The following is a 17265-nucleotide window of genomic DNA, read 5'->3' as shown; positions in this document are numbered from 1 at the left end:
TTGTAGCTATTACCCTTCACGCTGCAAACCTTACCATAGGATTGCGAGTGCGCCTATACCACCCCCCCTCTCTCATTTTTACCCGTCTCTCTTCCCGAGCCGAGAGCCAGCATAGTGGACAGAGAGAACCAAGCAGAGATGCTGTAGCTGGCACACAGAGCAAACGTAGGCACCGCAGACCAGGTACTCGTAGACAAGACAGCCCTCTCAAGGCTCGGGACGAACTAAGGCAATTTTAATTTATTAATCACTAACGTAAAGTTCATTCCTAATCCTTCCTCACGCCTCATTCGTACAATAATTCAAACACGTCTCAGCCATATCTGTTGAAAGCTCTAGGCTTATCACCATTTCAAGGGTAAGCTACGTTGTACGACATCCTTAAAATATGCTGTAATGTTGTCGATTTAAACACGATAGCTCTCGAAGCGGTAACAATAGTCACAGGTTCGCTTGACAGAACTCTTGCATGTACCTGTTAAGAGGACAAAGAAGAAACACCCACAGCCGTACTAGAGCAGTCCATCTTTCCCTTTTAATTTTGCAGCCAATAAAAAATCATGCAGGAAACCATCCATAGCCCGTTTCCCCCATTCAATAAAATTCTCTTTCGTGTTATGTCCTTGTAGGGGGAGCGTCGGCCGGATTTTGTAGTTAGGGGGGCAAGCCAGTTGTATGGTGAGTGGAGGCGGAGAGGGACGGAGGATTGGGAGATTGAGCTGGTGTACCTTGGGGAGGACACGTTCCCCTATTGCACCCCCGTGCAGATGCCCATGCCCGGTAGGTAATGCAAAACAAAAGCACCGAAGCTACAATGTTCACAGCTCCGAAGACACGGTAAAAGTTGTCGTATGACCCAAGAGTGTCCCTGAAGAAACCTGAAAAGGTATAAAAACGAATTACATAAATGTTAGGCAAAACCAAAACACCTTCAAAATGCGTAGATGACCGTGAGAGTCGGTAGTGCACGAGAAGTTTCCAACTAAACTTTATTTAGCGCTTCGTACTACATCAACATTTCGTACTTCAGCTTGTCTCTAGCTAAATGTATCCCGTAGTAGACATGCAATTGAGATGCATACAATTTTGTTGCATTTAAGGATTTTTTACCTCCATCTGTGTCCGTCATATGACACATTTGCCTTCTCTTGAAAAGATTGCAACTGTGCGCAACAGTATTTACTCAAACTACATATTACGTCAACCGTAGAAAATCGTGCTTCTGCTAGCCAGTGGAGGTACACCTAGAGTCACGCTGTGGACGGGTCGGGTGGGGTGGAATCGAAAGGCAGAAAATAAAGCCCCGATTGATGGTACGGTACAGATTTTGTTGTTAAATATTTCATTACAATTTTTTCTTTTGGGAGAACGGGCAACTCGTCATCCTAGCTTACATTCCAAGTAAAAAAAGGACGCAGTGGTCTTTGTATGACCAAGAAATCGTGTGTTCTCCTTGATTTGGGATTTCACGCATGTAGGATAAAAGCAAAGGAGAGGTATGCTTGGGTTTCTATGAATGCGTGAGCGTTACATCTCCCTATCTGTCGAACTTGAGGTTGGGCCAAAATCTCCCGCTTTGCGTCGGATATCAAAATCTGCAAAAGTCCAATTTTCGCATCCTTAGGCAATCTTGCAAAAAAGCGAATAACAGTAAACGGCAGCGGAACACATATATCTTCCGGCTGTTCACGTTGTGGTTATACAGCTGAGGTCCTCATGGCTCAAATTTGCAACCGCCACATTTCGATGGCTGTGTTAACATGTTTTATTGCTGTACTCACATCGTTTCTTTGATGCAAGCAAAACATTTCCTTGTGGCCTTTCTGTTAGTTATGACCTCCACATGGCCTTATATCCCTGTCCGTTTAACACAAGAGCCATCGATACGTTTGGCTAGTCGTCAGAGGGCGTGAGTTCATGCAATAATGCATAACACTAACATTGCTGGTGCACTTTTGCTTGCACAAATCTCTTGAGCGCCAAAGCCTTTTGGCAGTTTTCAGCGTTTTTTACCTCCGTTTGCGCGTTGTTGGTGTGCTCGCAATATTGACCGCGCTTATATGGCGCAGAAAGGTCCGATAGACTCGACGTTGATGCACTTTATACACCGAGACATGACGCGTGTCGGTCCGAGAGCCCAACGAACTCCCGGCACACTAGTAGTAAATTACTTTGCAGGCTAACACGTCACGACTTGCGCGCGCCCGTGGAACCACAAGGTGCTTGGGATGGTATTAATCTGTTTAATGTCTGTTCTTGGCGGCGTGGACACCAATGCCGACTGAAAGCTTCCTTTGGCGCTCAACGGGGCCAGGAGTCACGTTTGTTTCTGGAGACAAGAGGTTCTTACGCGAATTGTGAACTTTGTAAACGAAGTTGATGGGGGAAGGGTTGTATGTATTATCATGTCTCCGAACAATAGAAAGGACGCCTTTAACGCGTGACGCGTCATATATAGCGACTAATTTATTAGAAACGCCCGGATATCCGGATTGGCGCGTGGTCATCATCAATGTCCCACGCCTTTCAGAACTTTGCTTTAGACCCTAAGCCATGCGTCTAACTACCTGGATATGCGCGTTGCGTAGATTAGAGAATAACAGCTCCAGTATTCAAGATAAAAATGGTTTTGTCTCTCCTGCGAATACATTGTATCACTCTGATATACATTTGACTAGATTGCGTATCAATGGGCCGCATTTTAAGGATGGGTTGAATTTAAGGCAGGTATAATGGATTCTCGAGAGTTTGTCAGCGTGTGACTTGCATCTGCTATGTCCATGTTTGCAACATAATCTCTACGTCAGCGTTTCAAGCATGAGTCGTTTCCTGCGGCTACTCGGAGAAGAGGATTGTCAAGTCTAGTTTTCGTTTTCCATTTTAAATTTCGCTTCTGTTCTGTTGTCGGAACAGGGACGCACATTATGATCGGTTATGCAGGCTCCACTATTTCTAGCAACATTTCTGTGAGTCTTTATTATGAATGTGCCAAGTCTTGCCCTTTTTGTTCGTTCGCACTATGCTGTTGCACGGTTCGAGCCTCTAGATCCCGCAGGTGAGCCTCAGCTAAAGCAAACTCGTTTAGTTCTGCCTGTTGAAGTTGTTGGTGTGTTCCCACCCGCTTTTGTGGATTTCTTCTTCATAAATTAGGTAGCAATGTTGTTATTGTTCTAGATGCTTTTCCTTGGCCTTTCCACTGATTACAATTTTTCAATCTGTTTTACCATCAAACTAAACCTGATTTATGCTCTGTTTACACCTAAATGGGTCTTATTTATGTTGTGTGAATCGCATCACGTTCAAACGCTTGCGTGTATCGAATTATTTCCCTAGCCTAGCTTACTTTTACATATCACTATTACCCTACCTTCGGTCATTCTTCAATAACTGCGCCTGCTCTCTGCCCCCCCCCCTCCAGCACACTGCAGACTGCAATCAGCTAGCTTGTGGCTGTTTCCCGTCAAAGTTTTTCCCTCTTTGTTAGTTCCTGGTGACGCCATTTTGTCCGAACCCGCGGTCACATCGTGAAGCCCCTAGTAAATTACGACAAGGTTCGACTTCAACGTGACATGGCAGGTCGGCCCGTTGCCTCGTCGTCGTCGCGTTCTATATTGTTCTACCAGGAACCCAGCAAACGTAGAAGCCATTTTCAATCTGTTACTACCATGCACGTATCAATTTTAGTCTTCCAGTAATCATTAGGCAATTTGCAACGGCTTATTATTACTGACAGCCCGCTACATCTACCCATCTTTCAGCGCATAGGTGCAGCGGTCGCAATTCATAGCTTCCGCCATGTGGGTAACCCCGGTGCATGGCTCCGGTTCGTGAGTTTTTGGCCAATTTACAGCTCCGCCTACCGCCCTTCTACCCAATTTACGATTTTCGGTTATTTTCCTTATGGTTTTCTGATTCAATAATTTGTGTTGATTGTATTTGTGGCACCCGATTATACAAACTAGGGTCATGCGCTTCTCACAACGCCACTAGACGAAACCTAGCCGGTACGCATTGGCTGCTTCCTCAGCCTCGTTGTCATCCGGCTAAAATGTCTGGGCACCTACTTGCCGCAGACAGTGGCAGCACTGCCCCAGCTACCTGCGCGAGAGCGTTACCTACTCTGAAAAGAACCCGAGAAAGTAGAAAGCATCATTAGGGTAAATACTTATCTGCGGTTCCCCATTTGCAAACAAAATGCAGTGGTACAGCCAGTGATCCCGTCACCCACCCGATTGATTCGCTGATGAAGAGCCACACTCAAGCCCCAAAAGCGAGCTAGGCTTGTGCCTCTGTTCTTCTGTCACCAAGCTTCTTTACTCACTATTATCCACACACATTTATTAATGTTGAGGTGAATCACCGTAGAGACCGGGCAGCTTTACCTTTCAAAGAAAACTGTACCTCTTTTGCCTAGCGTGTCGAGGAATTTGTCTAGGGTGTAGAAGAATTTGTCGCCATGCTAGTCGACAGGTCTGGTTATGGCGCGAAGCTAACCGAGATCTTCCCAAGCGTCTACTGCGCCACGACATCCGTCGTGCCTTGCCTTGTTGCACATGAGTATCCGGAATCCTGATTGCTGACTACGTCGTGATAAGTCACGCCACGACGACTGCATTTTGTGGTGACAATACCACCAGAGATATTGATAAGTTGGCAAACGTTGTTGCGGCATATGAGACGCGCTTCGATGCGGGTATACGTGTCTTCAAAGGTCGCGGGGAGTCTGCTTCCATGGACCAAGTTGGAGAGCACCAGTTAGATCCTATCGTGTAATTACGCAGTGCTTTGAGCAGCCCGCGTAAATACTACAGGTAGCCTTTACCTAACAATCACTGCGTTATTCTTGCGGCCCATTAGATCATGGTGCTCCCCGACAACTGCGTGGTACAGTTGAAGATAATGAAGGGGCTGTGAGGACCCGTCCAGGGTGTTGTCCACCAATGTTACGGAGGCTGCTGCCAGGCGCAAGCTGTCCTTGCTGATCGAACCGGGTGCGACAGCACTTTCCAAACGTTGGCCGTGCCACTACCAGCGCCGGCGTCCCCGGCAATATTTTCAACTTCCCATCGGCGCCAGAACTATGCACTGGGCGTAGCCACGTCGCCAAACGAACCCCGTGGCTACAGACTTGTGAACACAAATGGGTGGTTTCAATACCCACGCCGGCATATAGAACAGATGCACTGCGAATTAGTGTGAAAGTTGTTGATATTCGCTCTGAGATACACTGTACTCAGTGTACCAGCCTTGTTTCTGGTTAACAAGCTTTGGATGGGCAGTGCACGTACGAGTACGAGCACGCAGCGAGACTAGCTTGGGCAGGTGGTCTAAGTTTATGTCTACAAGATGCAAGAAGACACGGACAAAATGACACAAACAAAAGTTGTGAGGGGTGTCCTGTTTGTTTATACCTTCGTGTTTTCGTTCGTATCTTTTTCCGCCTCGTAAACATGTGCCAGCACCCCACGCGCCAATCGAAAAAGTGTGATCACGGCAAACAGGAGTTTGCGGCCACCAATCAGCCTTTTTTTTGCGTGCTCGTGCAAGTGGGCGAACTTAGGCAAAACGAGAAGTCAATGGTCAGTCTTCGCCTCAGTTGCCTCGTGCTCTGGGGGATTAGTCCGCCGCATATCTTTCGCAGCTGGCCGGACCAGCTTCTTCTATGCCTGGTGAACGGTTCTACTGTGCGCTACTCCAGACTAGTCGTGGCGTTTTCGCCGCAATCGGAATTTTACAACTTCCACGTTGAGAACTGTACCCTAATCTTGAGTGAAACGTACTGCAACATGCCCTTAAGCTGAACAGCTCTATGTCTGGAAACATCGGCACCTCGCATGAACTGGGAAGGCTCTGATGTACTGGTACAAGCAGCAGTCAGCCACAAGCAATAGAAGCCTGTCTCTTAATAGAACCATGGTTAAAACGCGCAACATTCTCGCATGCAACCGGAGTGAAAGTCAAAGTCCTCAACCTAAACTCTTTCGACCGTGTCAGTATGGCGCAACCAGATAGACATGGGCTTCATAATGCAAGTGACCCAGGTTTAATTCCCACAATAAAAGCGTTCTTTTTCTTTTGAGACGCCTGATGCGTCTTTGTGGAAACACATCATCATCACCACGTGAAATTGAATTGTATTAGGTATACTTTTTTCCTGTGCTTTTTTTTGCGTGAAGTGCCGTCAGTAAGGAAAGCTTTAAGAGTTCTCAGAAGACCAGATGTTCCTCTGCGGGAGCTTTGAGGCTACCCTAATCACAAAGCGGCTTCCGGAGCAGTAATAATCTGCTGGGTAAGTGAGCCAGATTATGGGTGTTCACCATATGAGCCTGCTGCTCTGCATGTCCGCAGAATACACTCTGATGCCGTCGTCAATGTTAGAAAATGACATTACCTTGAACAAGGACCGGCATTATAGATAGCGACCTTCCCACTGTAGACGACGATAATGAGAGTCAGCGTGCCGAAAAGCGGCTCTGTAAGAACGGCGAGCAGCGTCAGGTGGTGCTAAATATACTCCAAAAATTGCAGTGCGACCTGCGACTGCTCGCATTATACGTAATGGCCGTACCAATCAATACCGATTTTACCGAACAGTACCATTATTACCAGGCAGCACCGAGAATTTAAGGTTCACTTTAGATCCGATTGCTAGCTATGCAAACTCCAACGTGTACAAAGGAAACCACACTCGTACCATATAGGTCCGAGTCCCTAGAATTCCTTAATTTAGGGCCTTTCCGTGCATTAAAACATTCGGAAGCTCTATCGACTTTCGCAATAAAGAGGCAAGCCTTATTTTTACGTAAATGCGATCTATGAACGTTCCAGAGATCACAAGGAAGGCTTGAACTTTCAGGCAGGGTTTTCAACTGCGCAATTCTGTGTGTGGAGACCCCGTCATTCCTGCGCGAAAACAGATTGTTTTTTTTTCGGCGAATCTAGTACTGATCCACGCAAACGTTTTCAATGGCTGCGGTGTTTTCCCCACATCTAAAACACAGTTTGCGGGAGCTTTCACGGGGTAGATTATAAGCCCAATAAATGGCGAAGTTGGCATGGCCACCGCTCCTTGTCAATGCGTGCAGTGATAACCGCAATAATGTTCAAGTTATATTTTGGAGCCAGTACCGCCGTGCGGAAGATGTGGGAATTGGTAAAAAGAAATTGCTTTTGCCAAGGGTCTGCCAGTCTAGCTCAGCTGTTCGCAACAAACACGATCGCGAACATGTTCATGGAAAGTATATAGAAAAAAGTTGCGCATGATCATTCATCATAATCTTTCGCGAAAGCATCTATTGCAGCTAGGTTTGTCACCGAACCTTCTGACAATGTCGACAATAGCCTACAACCTCGACAACAGACCCACTGTAGCTACTTTTTTCCAAAACCACTATCTATGCTGCTGCGACCGTACCACTACAGAAGCTGTATGCTAACAAAATCTGCGGAAAAAAATTTCTCAGGCACATCATTTTTTGTGTTTTTTTTTATACTCGTACCGTCAAACGCCTCGTAAACCAATAAAAACTGACCACGCACTGACTGCATCTTCCTCCTTTTTCTTTTGATACACTACATGATGCACTGCGGGTCAAGTACTCTGTTTTTATTCTTTCTTACTTGTGCTAAAGAGCAGAATGCGCTAAAGATTTGCGTTTTATTCTTTTTGGCCTGCGTGGAGGGCGATGAAATCCGTTAGGAAACAGTTATTTTGCCGCTGTGAAAATTATTGGGGGGGGGGGGGGGGGTTTGCGTTGGCTTAATGGCAGCCGGGTACGTGCTTTCGCCCACCTATCCAAGTAGCGATTTCGCGTTAACGAACACTCATTTATGCACATAATTGAGCCCACAGATAGCGTGCATTTTCCTCAGGCTGAACTGACTAAGCACAATTGGCGATAAAAATTGCGCAGTAACACCGACCCCCAACCAATAAAACACGTTTACAGCAGAGAAATTGGCATCCAATGCAGCGCTAGCCGGTGAAGTGGCGTTGGAAGGAAGTGAAGAAAGCCAAAGAAGCAATGGCAAATACTGCACGCGGGATCGCCTAGAATCGGCAGCTCGCTGTCTGTTAAGCCGGTCGTGCCTTCAACGCGTCGTACTGCTCGTCTTTTCAGATAATCAATCAAGCATTTTGATGAATGTTGTGTCCTGAAACCCTCATGGGCGCACCCATGGAGGGTGCTTAAATGGTCACTCTGGTGTTAGATACACAGGTACGTTGCCTCACGTTTGCTTGTGACCCGCTCTTTTCCTGACCCGACCTGGACTGCCTAGTAGAAATACGGCACCTAACCACATATTTGCCCTTAGTATATTTGCGCCTGCGTAGTAATTAGCCAAAGGGTTCCACTAGTTTGCCTTTTGTAGTACAGTCGTGTCGTGGAGTTGTGGGGAGTGTGTGTCTCTGTGGATAACAGTGAATAAAGAAGCGAGACTGCACGAGCCCGGTGAACGTGCGCAGCTCACTCATGGTGCTTGAGTTTGGCTCTGAGGAGCGCAGCTATCAGGTGACGTTGCTGCCGCAACACACCCTCTGCTGTCTCTCTACCGCTTTCCTCCATTGCCCACGTGGTTGCTTTCCGGCTGCTCACATTCTCGCGTTGTGGGAGCACAAAACGTACGTCTGCACTGCACGGTGTTGCCGGAGAAATGCAGAAAAGTGCGTAGACGCACAGACTTGTTTCGGGCGACGCTTTTACCGATTTGTGTCATTTTGCCGAGTCTTAAAACTGCATTGACGGAGAAAACATTGCACTTAGAGTAATTTCATTGTTAGAAAGTATACAGTACGCTAGCTATCCTAACATCTTTACAGGGTGCATTGGCCGGACAATATTTTTGTTCGTGCCGCCTTCAGCGTAGCGCGTAGTCTTAGGAATGGTCTACCTTGGCAATTTTTAGGGGTGCTGACAGTGACAAGCCAAAATGTGCTCACCAACAATTGTCGGGTTTCCAAGGGAAATAGGGAGTAGGGAGAGGCCCACGAACCCAGCAAACACAGGTATCCGGTGGAGGCCGAGGTAATCCGTGATGAGGATGGGCCGCGCGGACATCACGTATCCCTGACACACGCCGAACACCGCGTGCAAAGTTGCGAAGCACGCGAACGATTCAACAAAAGTCATTCCGAAGAGTGCTAAGGACGACAAACCCAGTCCCGCAGCCACAAATAAAGAATGGCCAAAGGGAACCTTATCTGAAAGGAATGGAACCACAGTCCGGCCCAGTATTTCACCAACGGCACCATATGTCTGGAGGTAGTTGGAACTTTCCAGCGAAGCTCCTTTGTCGCGTCCATAGTCGACCACCGTAGTCCCCTGGCTCGTGGTCACCCAACCGTTGACAAGGTATACAATAATGAGGACATAAAATTCAGGGATAACTAGCAGTTCCGCGACGCTTTTCCAAGAAATACCAACTATACCAGCGGCTGGCCGATTCTGGCGTGCTGGTGACACCGCATCTGGTACCGGCAAATGCTGGGACTGTAGCTCTTCAGTGGAACTCATCGGCTGTAGCTCATTCGGGTTTCTGGTACTGCTTGACTCCGGCACTGTGCCTTCGAGGTGGCACCAAAACCGGAAGGGTTGTGGTTTCTTTATTAGCATTACGAGCGGAAATGCTTGCATCGTGATAGCTCCGCTTAAAAGCAGTGCCCCCTGCAAGCCGTAACGGTAAACTAGGAGAGGCATAAAGGCTGGTGTGACCAGTCCGGCAACCGCCAAGGCCGCAAAATTTAGCCCCGTCGCTGTCGCCTTGTACTTTTCGAAGTACAGCATGGTGTAGAGGCCGAAGCTGGTAAGGGTGGCACCATACCCCGCACCTGGGGTAAGCAAGATAACCACAGAAAAGGTCACTGCAATTGTGCAAACCTTCATGAACACTTAACACTTGTTCACTCGTTAAACATAAATTACCAACGATTGCATTATTTCAATTTGTCCATTACGATTAGTAGGGCAGTACGGGACATGTATTCCTTACTGTAGCCTCAGCTAAATATTTTCAATGCACTTTTTACGTTTTCAACAAAATAATTAGACACACATATACGGTGCTCCACATAAATGTAGAGACAAGGATATGGTTTGTTCAGAACCGGAGACACTTGTAGCCAGAGCTGTTTGTGTATTTCTGCGCGTGCTCGTACTTAAGGCATGATAGTTAAGACTATTCTTATTACATTCACATGATTTCCAGGTTAATACGATATGTTATATGTTGTACAAGGAGAATTGTTATCGTTTGCTGTAATTACAGGCGGCCGCAAAATAAAACCAAACGAGCTGCCAGAACGCGAAAACTATCGACGAGACATGTTCCGGACCAGCGCATCCTTTGGAGATAGCTAAATCCGCAGGCCTGTCTTTCTGTAGTGAGTTTCTGCATGTCCTCATTCTCGAGTTAGGCGCCAAAGCCTTGTTTGTCTTGAACTAGGCGGCGCATTTTGCGTCCGAGCGAGTCGGACAATTTTTGGCAGTGGCCCGCAGCGTACAGAATGTGTAGAAGCCGTGCAATTATTGCGGTTTTTCAAGATAATCTTTGCACCAGAAGCTCTGTTGTTATCATTTTGTTGGCGCTTCCATAGAAAGGCTCTGGAGATAATCTACACGATTAACCTACACGTATGGCTGAGTGGTCCCGGGTTAGTACGTGACTGAAAAAAAAGCAAATACTAAGCATAACTGCGTCGCTTCTCTTCTATCTAAGCCCTTTTTAATGCAACAAACCAGGTACATTTATTTTAATTTTTACAACCACTGGACGGGAAAACTCCGCCAATTATGCGATTTTGTGGACACGAATGGCTACAAAGATTTGGATTCATGATTTTTCAAATGCCTATAAAGGGTTGTTTTTCTGATTTGTCTGGTTTCCGTCTGGTTGCGGTAGTGTATCACACACATTTGCTTTTGTTAATTCATTTTCATCATTTCTAATGGCCTTAACTGTTTGTCTTTTCCGGTTTTAAAAATATGCTTCAACCGTCACATTGGGAGTACCATCGCCTTAGGAAATGGCTATTTACACTTATATAGTAGGTAAATATGTTAACTTTTAAAACTACGAATTTCGTGCAGATGCACGGCGTTAAACGATTGTTGCTCGAAGAGGCAAATACACCAACCCAGGGTGTTTATTCAAAGCGGTCCCAACGTTTCGGAGCCAACTCGGCTCCTTCATCAGGGTCTGACTGTGTACGACAAGAAGCAGCGGTTATATAATGTGTCTTATTTTTTTTTTCATACTGGAATTGCCCTTGCGCGTCGGAGGACGTGGGCGTAGACGGTGGGAAGGGCTCCAACAGATCTATTCAGGCCTTGCCGGTTCCCATGTATGTGCCAGGACTAAAGGAGTAATATTTGTGAGTAATGGGTTTCGGGGCCAATCACCTGCGCGCCGTCAAAGTTAAGCCTGTGGTCAGCTTTTTCGCAGTCCTCTGCTAATACACTCCGCTGAGTGTCGGACTTGCGAACGTTGTTCTTGTGTTGGCAGAGGCGTTCCGGGAAGTTCCTTGTCTCCCCAACGTACCTAGCGGGGCATTGTGCACGAGTAATTTTGTAGACGACTCCTTGGGCTTTTTCTTTTGGCGGCCGCTCTTTAGGTCGAGGTATGAGCCGTCCAAGAGTTGACACTGGCTTTTGGGCGATGACAATGCTTCCCTTGCGAAGAATGTGGGATAATGTTTCACTCGTTTCCTTAACATAGGGGAGGAAAATACGGGTGGGTCGGCGTGCGGAGAGGGTGGGGAAGGAGCAGACAGCGAAGACAGGAAAGGGATTGTTTACTGGTGGCGTCAGTACACAGGAATTTTCTTGGCTGCAGCCCGATTGAGTGAGACCGCGTTTGACTCGTCGTATGAAGTTGCTCATGTATTCATTTTTCTTCTGGTCAGTGATTGCGGCTTTTTCTTCTTTCTTCCTGTCCTTTTTTGTTGAGAAACCCGCCGCGGTGGCTCAGTGGCTAAGGCGTTGTGCTGCTGAGCACAAGGTCACGGGTTCGATTCCCGGCCGCGGCGGCCGCTTTTCTGATGGAGGCGAAAGGCAAAAACGCCGGTGTGTACGAGATTTCGGCGCACGTTACAGATCCCCAGGTGTTCAAAATTAATCCGGAGCCCTCCGCTACGGCGCGCGTCATCGCCTGCGTTGCGTCGGCGCGTTGAACCCCACAATCCAATTTTCTGTTGAGAATATAGTTCTGGCTCTCAGTAAGAGAGCTGAGACCACAGATGTTTTGTGGGAATTTTGGTGGCAGGAATCGAATTGAAGGTACCGGCCGGTATGGGGGGGTTACCTGTACACTGAAAGTTAGTCCATCTGGCTGTCTTTTTATCAAAACGTAGAGGAATGGTAAGGTGCTGTTCGTTTCTTTTTCCATGGTGAATTGGATGGCTGGTTCAATAGAATTTAGCTGCAAAAGGAAGTTGTCTGCTATTGTTTCTTTGATGACACAAAAGCAGTCGTCCACGTACCCGAGAAAAACCTTGGACTTTTCGGGGAAATTTTCCACAGCGGTCTCTTCAAATGTTTCCGTTACAAGATTCGCTGTGGTCACGGAAATAGCAGCCCCCATCGCCAGCGTCCCTGTTTCCCTGGCCGTCGCAAGCACCACTAGTGCCCTCGAGAACAACTACAGCCTGAGCTCCAGGACCTGCTACAACGTCGGCGAGATAACGCAAGTTCCGCAGTTCTGCCTGCAAAACACATATTTCTGCTACAAGCAGGAATATTTCAGGCGAGTAAGTGGAACTGCGATGGGGGCTGCTATTTCCGTGACCACATCGAATATCGCAATGGAAAAAATTGAAAAGACAGCTCTGGAAAATTTCCCCGAAAACCCAAAAGGTGTTTCTTCGGTACGTGGACGACTGCTTTTGTGTCATTGAAAAAACAACAGCAGACAACTTCCTGACGCAGCTAAATTCAATTGAACCAGCCAACCAATTCACAATAGAAAAAGAAACGAACAGCACCTTACCATTTCTCGACGTTGTGATAAAAAGACAGCCATATGGCCTAAATTTCAGTGTATAGGAAACCCACCAATACCGGCTGGTACCTGAAATTCGATTGCTGCTACCCAAATTCCCACAAAACATCTGTGGTCTCAGCTCTCTAACTTAGAGCCTGAACTATATGCTCAATAGAAGAGGGCCGGAAGAAAGAAGAAAAAGCCGTAATCGCTGACCTGAAAAAAAAATCGATACATGAGCAGCTTCATACGACGCGTCAAACGCTGTCTCAATCAGTCGGGCGGCAACGAAGAAAATTCCTCTCTACTGGCGCCACCGGTCAACAACCCCTCTCCGGTCTTCGCCGTCTGCTCCCTCCCCACCCTCTCCGCACGCCGACCCACCCGTATTTCCCTCCCCTATGTTAAGGGAACGAGTGAAACATTATCCCGCATTCTTCGCAAGGAAGACATTGTCATCTCCCACAAGCCAGTGTCAACTCTTGGACGGCTCATACCTCGACCTAAAGAGTGGCCGCCAAAAGAAAAAGCCCAAGGAGTCGTCTACAAAATTATTTGCACGCAATGCCCTGCTACTTACGTTGGGGAGACATGGAACTTCCCGAAACGCCTCTGCCAACACAAAAACGACGTTCGCAAGTCTGACACTCAGCGCAGTGCATTGGCCGAGGACTGCGAAAAAGCTGACCAAAGGATTAACTTTGACGCGCGCAGGTGATTGGCACCGAAACCCATTACTCACGAAGATTACTCCTTTAGTCCTGGCCCATACATGGGAACCGGAAAGGCCTGAATAAATCTGTCGGAGCCCTTCCCACCATATACGCCCACGGCCTCCGACACGGAAGGGCAATTCCAGTAAGAAAAAAAGAAAACAAGAAGACACATTATATAACCGCTGCTTCTTGTCGTACACAGTCAGACCCTGATGAAGGAGCCGAGTTGGCTCCGAAACGTTGGGACCGCTTTGAATAAACACCCTTGGTTGGTGTATTTGCCTCTTCAAGTTTAACCCAACCGGACAGAGTTCTGTCGAAGATGTTCACATTCAACGATTGTTGCTGTGGTCACCTAACCCTTGTAGCACAATTCGTAGCCACGACACTAACCGTTCACCTTGGGGAACCGTGCAGGTCGGAAGCCACGGGTTAGTCGTAGCCTCCTGTCTAACCAGGTGACAGCAGCTAGCTACGACTACAGCTTATACCGCAAGCTGTCAGGAATCGAGATGCTGGCTTGCCCGGTTAGGCAAGGCATCTTCGGATGGTACTCTCGAGAGAAACTAAAAGCAGCAGCCGAAATCTAGAAAAACCATTAAGTATTCACTGTCGAATGACAAGCATCACCACTCATCATCTCGACAGCAGGCTATGGGCTGGAAGGTATCGCGCTCATAGTTCTTCCGCGTTGCTTGACGGGCTAGTCTCTTCTGTGGCCGCCTGCACAAGCGCTTTACGGAACACTTTCGGGGATGTGTTGCTTATATCGGGACATACGAATTACTTGCCATTTTCCCCTTAAACGCATGTAGTTTTACACTACCAGCTGCTACGTTAATGCTAATGGTTTGCTAATGGCTTATCAACGACACTCGCACGAAAACGGTGACTCGGGTATTGCGCCTGACGTTTGATATCGCCGCCCAAAAGACCAAAACAGAAGACTTCCTTTGGAAACTGGAGCACAGTATCGAGGTTTTTTTTATTTTCCCCACTGACCTGTGATAGTACCTTCATGAATGACGACGGACCACTCCGGTTTTATACTAGCTCACTCGCCGGTTTTTTACAGATGTTTACTGCCTGCGCGTCCTTGTGTTGTTAGCTACCCTAATTGTAGCCTCAGCGTAGAGCTCCCTGGCAGAAGTGGTGTGCTTAACTGTCTTCGGCATTTGCAATGTGAAAGCTGTCAATCCCCGACAAAATATAAACACATGTTCTTCTTTATCATATAAAGAAGTGATACCCACGCTAGAGTGTAATTCTCACCGTAGACTCCTCCGATTGCGACGCTCATGCACACCATGTTTGGGCAGTAGGCACCGCCGACAATGCCTGCGCAAACTGTAGCCACCGAGAGCATGGTGAGCCAGAATACAGAAACCTTGGTCTGGATCAGAGCCTGTCCGAAGCCTGCGCAGAAAAATTAGCAGTGGCTTAGATCGGCTAGGCCACGATATACGTAGAGTGAGCTAAGGTTCAGCTGGTTATTCCCATGTTTCCTAATTGTATGGGTTTATCTGAGTATCGTGATTGCTGCTGTAAAAGGATTTCCAATCCAATTCAATACGGACTTACCCCAAGAGCGATAGGGCTGGGGCTGAGCCATAACCGATAGGTGCTGGGCACACGCCGCCAGTGGAAGTCCAGCCACGAGCGCTAAATATACGTGAATGTAATTATTGATTGTGTGGCTGAACATGCTTAGCTGCACTTGGGCTCTAGAGGCACCGTAGTGGAGGGCTCCGGATTAATTTTGACTACTTGGGGTTCTGCAGCAGTGGCTAAAATCTCGACACAGTGGCGGATTTGGATTCTTCCTCTATCTTAAAAACGCCTACCGCGGCCGGGAATCATAACTGCGTCCTTGCGAGCTGCAGAACAATGGCTTAACCATAGAGTTTCTTAGCAAGTACACTAGAGAGGAACCTGCACCTGGTGATCCATGTCGTCGTGGGGGTTTATGGAAAAACACCCATTTTTGGCTGTGGTTGGCATAACAATTGTATTCGTACAGGTTTTTTGGTATTTGCTTTTTTCACTATGCATTACGAGCCACGTCTACGAGCTACGAGGGATCCGAAATCCTTCCTGTTCTCTAGTAGCCGCGTTTTGTGGTAGCCGTGTTCGGCACCGTTTCACCACGAAAGCGACGTTTCTATAGGCACGCTCAAAAAACTTTCCAAACGCTTCAAACAAGCTATTAGTTGAAATAATGGTAAAATAATGAAATTAGTCTCTAATGAGTACCCCCCCCCCCCTCAATCATTATAATTGTTCGCAACTACTAACCTGGCCTGAGAATAGCAAGCTCAACTGTTGCGGTAAAAATACGCTTTGCTTCCGTTTTCTTTAGTTATAAAACTACCTGTTTATTTTTCCCCTTACATATTTGCACACTCTTTTTCGCATTTCTGTGGCACTTTGTTTAAATTGGCAGTAACTAATACGTTTCAATCCAAGCCAATGATGAAACTAAGCCGAGCGCATGATGTGACGGCGGTCCGTAACTACACAGGCGGCCGTGATGTGAGCAGCATAGACGGTGGCGTCAGATTCCTCTCTGGTATATATTGCAAGAAACTCTCTGGGCTTAACCACTGAGCCAGCGCGGCCAGGGTAAAATAAACGGCGACCACACTTTTGATTTGCTATGCAGTACCGCTCGCACGTGTTCTTCCTTAACTCTAGTTGACAATATCGACAAAACATTTGCCAAATTCACATGCGTATAAACTTCCCACGTGATTTGTAAGTCAACGTTAGCATGTTTCGAGCAGGCATACGGATTTGAGCTTCTTTTGTATCACACGCGATTCTTCCATTTCTTTATATTTTTGGACGGTGGTAGCTAACACTTCTTTCAAAACAATCCTGACGCTTTAACGGAATAGTTTGCTGACATTTATTTGCAGTTCTTGACTCGAGTTATGAAATTGAATGCTCCTTTCGGGAATTAATAAGACACCACGCACTATCATACTGTCGGCGTGCGGACGCCAAGCTTGCTTTTGATTGCTTGCTTGATTGAAGGGTTTAACGCGCCGACGCAACGCAGGCGATTTGGCACACCATAGTAGAGGGCTGCGGATTAATTTTGACCACCTGGGGATCTTTAACGTGCGCCGAAATCTCGTACACATGAGCGTTTTTGCTTTTCGCCTCCATCAGAAAAGCTGCCGCCGCGGCTGGGAATCGAACCCGCGACCTCGTGCTCAGCAACGCAACGCCTGAGCCAGTGAGCCACAGCGGCAGGTCAATCTCGTCTTTTTTAAATAAACAGGCCCATCTGCGAGTGTTTTTCGCCCCAACATACTTAAATTATGAATACCTGCATTTATATTTTTGTCAACTACACTCGCCCCCGGAGGTATCTTACAACTGGCCCACTTTTGTAAATTTGTTCCACATAAATGCGGCCATGCACTTAACTTGAAAAAAAGAGGTAAATGTACAGCTGCCGCTGGTAAAGGGACAATGAAGTGAAATTAAAGTTGCTCTATATTTATACATTAGCCCACCAAGAACACGCATATGCCCCTCTTGCACGTAGCTTCTTAAAAATTAA

The 17265-nt window shown here is 47.1% G+C and overlaps 1 protein-coding gene across 2 annotated transcripts in view; it reads right to left on the bottom strand.

The window, feature by feature from the left end:
• Nucleotides 1-521: 521 nt before the first annotated feature.
• LOC144145480 (monocarboxylate transporter 12-like) overlaps nucleotides 522-17265 on the bottom strand; it is a 39211-nt gene continuing 22467 nt past the window's right edge. The window contains exons 2-4 of one of the 2 annotated variants that reach the window (XM_077677116.1): nucleotides 14967-15110; nucleotides 8942-9829; nucleotides 522-878 (exon numbers count right to left, since the gene is read on the bottom strand). In XM_077677116.1, coding sequence (XP_077533242.1) covers nucleotides 655-878; nucleotides 8942-9829; nucleotides 14967-15110 — 1256 coding nt within the window. In that variant the 3' untranslated portion in view covers nucleotides 522-654. The remainder of the gene's footprint in view (nucleotides 879-8941; nucleotides 9830-14966; nucleotides 15111-17265) is intronic. The other variant, XM_077677117.1, reaches the window with a different exon arrangement.

The sequence above is a fragment of the Haemaphysalis longicornis genome, unplaced genomic scaffold, assembly GCF_048455015.1.
Source record: "Haemaphysalis longicornis isolate Haplotype H1 unplaced genomic scaffold, Haemaphysalis longicornis Haplotype H1 scaffold_7, whole genome shotgun sequence".
Classification (NCBI taxonomy): Eukaryota; Metazoa; Arthropoda; class Arachnida; order Ixodida; family Ixodidae; genus Haemaphysalis; species Haemaphysalis longicornis.
This window is presented reverse-complemented; position numbering and strand designations above follow the sequence as displayed.